This window comes from Otolemur garnettii, unplaced genomic scaffold (assembly GCF_000181295.1).
Source record: "Otolemur garnettii isolate 467f Iridium unplaced genomic scaffold, OtoGar3 scaffold00108, whole genome shotgun sequence".
Taxonomy (NCBI): domain Eukaryota; kingdom Metazoa; phylum Chordata; class Mammalia; order Primates; family Galagidae; genus Otolemur; species Otolemur garnettii.
This window is the reverse complement of record NW_003852503.1, coordinates 5,981,201-5,987,631: the sequence shown is the minus strand read 5'-3', so window position 1 is coordinate 5,987,631 and position 6,431 is coordinate 5,981,201. Positions and strand designations below refer to the sequence as shown.

The window sequence follows — 6,431 nt, the reverse complement described above, 5'->3', positions numbered from 1 at the left end:
ACTCACTTGAGCCCAGGAGTTGGAGGTTGCTGTGAGCTGTAATGCCACAGCACTCTACCCAGGGGGACAGCTTGAGGCTCTGTCTCAAAAAAAAATAATAATGTATTTGTAGTTTTAGAAAAAAATGCAGAGCTACCAAAACTTACCAACTTTTTCTTTAGGTATGTTATTTAAAAGTGGAAGTAATAGCTTTATTTTCCTCTACTTTAGCTTTGTCTTATGAATGACATAGGAACAGTGAAGTAGAGTTTGAAAGTTAGAGTTCTAGGGCAGCGCCTGTGGCTCAAAAGGGTAGGGCGCTGGTCCCATGTGCTGGAGGTGGTGAGTTCAAACCCAGCCCAGGCCAAAAAACTGCAAAAATAAATAAATACATAAATAAATAAAGCTTTGAGTTCAAAAAAAAAAAAAAAAAAAGAAAGAGTTCTAATAAGTAGTTAGTCAAGAGTTCTAAGAAGTAGTCACATCATTAAATAACTTGAGTGGGGCAGTGCCTGTGAGTCAAAGGAGCAGGACGCTGGCCCATATGCCAGAAGTGGCGGGTTCAAACCCAGCTCTGGCCAAAAACTGCAAAAAAATAAAAAATAAATAACTTGAGTGTTTCATTCTGTGGATGTTGAGAAAACAAATGTGAAGAAATAGTGCTTATTTGTACATATATTTCTGGCAGGTGCTGTTGGCGGCAGCGGTCTGCACAAAAGCAGGAAAGGCTATTGTTTCTCGACAGTTTGTGGAAATGACTCGAACTCGGATTGAGGGCTTATTAGCAGCTTTTCCAAAGCTCATGAACACTGGAAAACAACATACATTTGTTGAAACAGAGAGTGTAAGATATGTCTACCAGCCTATGGAGAAACTGTACATGGTACTGATCACTACCAAAAACAGCAACATTTTAGAAGATTTGGAGACGTTGAGGCTCTTCTCAAGAGTGGTAAGAGTCCTGCTGTAATACTGATTTCACTTTTTGTTTGTTTTTTATATGTGACACTAGTTTTTCCTCTCAAGCAGTTAATGATGTTTATCAGTTCACAGATTCCCACTCCCCACCTCAGCAACTTATAGCTGTTACTTCTTATTTATACAACAAACACTTATTGGGTGTCTTCCTAGGCTGTAAGTATCCCAAAAGAGAATATGAGAACTCTTTTATTTCATACTTCTTAAGCAGTTACTCTAATCTGTCTTATGGGGCCTGACATTTGTTCAGCCACATTTTTTTGTTGTTTTGTTTGTGAGGTAGCGTCTCACTCTGTCGCCCTGGATAGAGTGCTGTGGCATCATAGCTCACAGAAACCTCAAACTCTTGGGTTTGAGCAGTCCTCTTGCCTCAGCCTCCTAAGTAGCTGGGGAACTACAGGTGTGTGCCACTAAGCCAGTTAGTTTTTCTATTTTTAGTAGAGTTGGGATCTCGACCTCCTGAGCTCAAGCATTCCACCCGACTTGGCCTCCCAGAGTGCTAGGATTATAGGTGTGAGCCACTGCGCCCAGCCAGTTATGGTTTGTTGTTGTTGTTTTTTTTTTTTTTTTAAATTGAGACGATCTCACTTTGTTACCCTCAGTAGAATGCCATGGCATCGCAGCTCACAGCAACCTGAAACTCTTGGCTCAAGCAATTCTCTTGCCTCAGCCTCCCTAGTAACTGGGACTACAGGAGCCCGCCACAACACGCAGCTGTTTTCTTTTTGTTGTTTAGCAGGCCCTGGCCATGTTTGAACCCACCAGCCCCAGAACATGTGGTCAGTACCCTAACCACTGAGCTACGGGTGGCCAGCCCAGTCATGTTTTTTAAACGATGTTCTTTAGATAAAAATTGATGTAGACACACAGACAAACTGAAAGACTTATGCCAAAGTCCTCCTAAAATAAAGAGCAACAGATGGCTTGGCGCCCATAGCACAGTGGTTATAGCACCGGCCACACACACCAAGGCTGGCAGGTTTGAACCCAGCCCGGGACAGCGTAACAACAATGACAACAGCAACAAAAAATAGCTGGGCGTTGTGGTGGGCGCCTGTAGTCCCAGCTACTTGGGAGGCTGAGGCAAGAGAATCACTTAAGCCCAAGAGTTGGAGGTTGCTATGAGCTGTGACATCACAGCACTCTACCAAGGGCGACATTGTGAGACTGTGCCTCAAAAAAAAAAAAGAAAAATGACTAAGGCTAGGCTTGCTAGTACTCCCAGATATTTGGGAGGCTAAGGTTGAGAGGATTGTTTGAGGCCAGGAGTTTGAGACTGCAGTGTGCTATGATCATGCCTGAGAATAGCTATTGTATTCCAGCCTGGGTAGCATAGGGAGATAGGGAGTCCCCATCTCTTAAAAAAAAAAAAAAAAAAGAGTAGATGGAGCTCAAGAAAGGGATACAGGATTATTGAAATTTGTATACTTTAAAGGATAAGATTTGGAAACATAGTTGCTGATAAAATTCTAAACATTTCTTTTTCATTGCTGTTCATGATTAGATCCCTGAATATTGCCGAGCCTTAGAGGAGAATGAAATATCTGAGCACTGTTTTGATTTGATTTTTGCTTTTGATGAAATTGTCGCCCTGGGATACCGGGAGAATGTTAACCTGGCACAGATCAGAACCTTTACAGAAATGGATTCTCATGAGGAGAAGGTGTTCAGAGCAGTCAGAGAGGTAAAAATAGGGTATTCTCTGGGATTGCCAGTTTATATGTCTTTCTGTATGGCCTCACTCATCTGATTTTCCTGTTTGACTTGCTAAGGTAGACTGTACTCAAAGCTATATCCATATGTATGTGTCCTTCCTTAGACTCAAGAACGGGAAGCTAAGGCTGAGATGCGGCGTAAAGCAAAGGAATTGCAGCAGGCCCGGAGAGATGCAGAGAGACAGGGCAAAAAAGCACCAGGATTTGGGGGATTTGGCAGCTCTGCCGTATCTGGAGGCAGCACAGCTACCATGATAACAGAGACCATCATTGAAACTGATAAACCAAAAGTGGCACCTGCACCAGCCAGGTACATTATCAGCAACTTTAGAATTCCAGATAAAGGGTATATGTGTGTATATCTGTGGAGTGATAGCTATAAATAATGAATGACTTGATGAAGTCAGATGTGATAATATATTTGGCCACATAAAATATGGGGATAAAGGAGAAACCTGAATGTAGTGTTTTTCCTTTTTTTTTTTTTTTTGAGACTCTCAAGCGTCACCCTGGTTAGAGTTCCGTGGCATGATAGCTCATAGCAACCTCAAACTCTTGGGCTTAAGCAATTCTCTTGCCTCAGCCTCTCGAGTAGATGGGACTACAGGCACCTACCACAACACCCTATATTTTTTGGTTGTAGTTGTCACTGTTGTTTGGCAGGCCTGGGCTGGATTTGACCTCAGCAGCTCCTGTGTATGTAACTGGCGCCTTAGCCACTGAGCTATAGGTGCCAAGCCACGTGTTTTTTCCTTTTGTGTTAAAAAAAAAAAAATTCTTTTACAAATTATGCTGTGAGGTCTGTTGTACTATAAGAGTTGCCTTACTTTGGAGAGACATTCCATTCTTCTTATTGAATGTGGATTTTTTTTTGGAGAAAGAGCCTCAAGCTGTCACCCTTGGTAGAGTGCTGTAGTGTCACAGCTCACAGCAACCTCAAACTCTTGGGCTCAAGTGATTCTCCTGCCTCTGCCTCCCAAGTAGCTGAGACCACAGGTGCCTGCCACAAAGCCTGGCCATTTTTTCCTTGTTGCAGTTGTCGTTGTTTTAGCTGGCCTGGCCGGATTCAAACCTGCCAGCCTTGGTGCACATGGCCTACGCCCTACTCACTGAGGTACAGACACTGCCCTGGAATGTGGATTTTTATTTTTATTTTATTTATTTATTTATTTATTTCAGAGACAAATTCTTACTATGTTGCCCTCAGTGGAGTGCCATGGCATGGTTGTCACAGGTCATAGCAACCTCAAACTCTTGGGCTGAAGTGATTCTCTTGCCTCAACCTCCCAAGTAGCTGGGACTACAGACCTGCCACAACCCCGGCTATTTTAATTTATTTATTTATTTTTCAGTTGTCGTTGTTTAGCAGGCTCAAGCTGAGTTCAAACCTGTCAGCCCCTGTGTATGTGGCTGGTGCCCTAACCACTGAGCTATGGACACTGAGCTGGAATGTAGATTTTTAATCTTGATGCTCAGAGATTCATTTTGGGGGATATTTGTAAGTTACCTGAAATTATATGCGAAATGTTTGTGGCTAGGTGCCTACGCTCAAGCTGCTTAAGGCGCCAGCCACGTACACCTGAGCTGGCAGATTCAAATCCAGCCCGGGCTTGCCAAACAACAATGATGGCTGCAACAACATAAAATAATAGCCAGGCGTTGTGGTGGGTGCCTGTAGTCCTAGTTGCTTGGGAGGTGGAGGCAGGAGAATCGCTTGAGCCCAGGAGTTGGAGGTTGCTGTGAGCTGTAATGCCACTGCACTCTACCCACGGTGACAGCTTGAGGCTCTGTCTCAATAAAAAAAAAGAAAAATGTTTGTGCACAGTATATTTCTCTGGATGAAAGGTACAAAGTTTTCATCGTGTATGCTTATAAAAATATTTTTGGTCTTTGTGTACTGAAACTTACATGTTAATAGTGACTATCAGCTGGCAGTTTGGGCGAATTATTAATCCTAGTTGTCCACCAACACTAGGAAGCTTGTGTTTTTTCTTTGACTTCACACTCCTCTCTTAGGATAGCCTCAAGGAAAGCTTCATTAATATGGGGTCATTAGGCTCGGCGCCTATAGCTCAACCGGCTAAGGCGCCAGCCACGTACACCTAAGGTGGCGGGTTCGAATCCCCAGCCCGGACCCGCCAAACAACAATGACGGCTGCAACCAAAAAAATGGCCGGGCGTTGTGGCGGGCGCCTGTGGTCCCAGCTACTTGGGAGGCGGAGGCAGGAGACTCGCTTGAGCCCAGGAGTTGGAGGTTGCTGTGAGCTGTAATGCCACGGCACTCTGCCCAGGGGGACAGCTTGAGGCTCTGTCTCAAAAAAAAAAAAAAAAAAAAAAAAAAAAATTGGGTTCTTTATTTATTTTTTGGGTTTTTTTTTTTTTTTTTTTTTAACTGTGTATTTTTTTCTTATTTTGAATTCCACGTAGGCCTTCAGGCCCCAGCAAGGCTTTGAAACTTGGAGCCAAAGGAAAGGAAGTAGATAACTTTGTGGACAAATTGAAATCTGAAGGTGAAACTATCATCTCCTCCAATATGAGCAAACGATCCTCTGAAGCAACCAAAGTGCATGCTCCACCCATTAATATGGAAAGGTAATTTGTAACTTTCAATAAGACCAGAGCACATGATTTTTTTTTGAATGATTTTGTAATTTTTTTTATTGTTTGGGATTCATTGAGGACAAAGAATTAGGTTACACCAATTGCATTTCTTAGATTGAAGTCCGTCTTAGAATTGAGTCCTGCTTCCAAGAGGTATGCCATACACTGTGACCCCCATACCCCTTCCTCCCCTCTCCATACTCTCTCATTCCCCTACCCCACCCCTTGTATTAGTTCGTCTGCTGGCTTCGTATTAGAATTGAGCACATTAGGCTCAGTGCCTATGGCTCAAGCGGCTAAAGCGCAGGCGACATACACTGAGCTGAAGGGGTCAAATACAGCCTGGGCCTGCCAAACAACAATGATGGCTGCAACAACAACAAAAAATAGCCAGGTGTTGTGGTGGGCACCTGTAGTCCCAGCTACTTGTAAGGCGGAGGCAGGAGAATGGCTTGAGCCCAGGAGTTGAAGGTTGCTATGAGCCATGATGCCATGGCACTCTATCCAGGGCAACAGCTTGAGGCTCTGTCTCAAAAAAAGAAAAAAGAATTGAGTACATTAGATTCTTGCTTCTCCATTCATGTAACACTTTACTAAGAAGAACATGTTCCACCTCCATCCAGGTTAATACAAAATATGTAAAGTCTCCATCTTTTTTAATGTCTGAATGTGGTATACATATACCACAGCTTGTTAATCCATTTCTAGGTTGGTGGGCATTTAGGTTGTTTCCACGTTTTGGCAATTATAAATTGAGCTGTGATAAACAGTTTATTGCAAATGTCCTTATGATAAAAGGATTTTTTTCTTTTGAGTAGATTCTAGTAATGGGATTGCAGGATCAAATGGGAGGTCTAATTTGAGTTCTTTGAGGATTCTCCATACTTCCTACCAAAACAGTTATATTAGTTTGCATTCTCATCAGCAGTGTAAAAGTGTTCCCTTCTCTCTACATCCACACCATCATCTGCAGCTTTGAGACTTTGTGACATGGGCCATCTCACTGGGTTTAGGTGATATGTCAGGGTAGTTTTGATTTGTATTTCTCTCATGATTAAGAACAATGAGCATTTTTTATATGTTTGTTAGCCATTCATCTCTCTTTTTTAGAGAAGGTTCTATTCATCAGATCACATAATTTTTTTTTTTTTTTTTTTT

At 42.6% G+C, this 6,431-nt stretch overlaps 1 protein-coding gene across 1 annotated transcript in view; it reads left to right on the top strand.

Annotated features, from left to right (window-relative positions):
- Window positions 1–6,431, top strand: part of ARCN1 (archain 1) — a 34,568-nt gene that overhangs the window by 12,335 nt on the left and 15,802 nt on the right. The window contains exons 2-5 of the mRNA XM_003796845.3: window positions 668–931; window positions 2,462–2,641; window positions 2,777–2,982; window positions 5,100–5,264. Coding sequence (XP_003796893.1) covers window positions 668–931; window positions 2,462–2,641; window positions 2,777–2,982; window positions 5,100–5,264 — 815 coding nt within the window. The remainder of the gene's footprint in view (window positions 1–667; window positions 932–2,461; window positions 2,642–2,776; window positions 2,983–5,099; window positions 5,265–6,431) is intronic.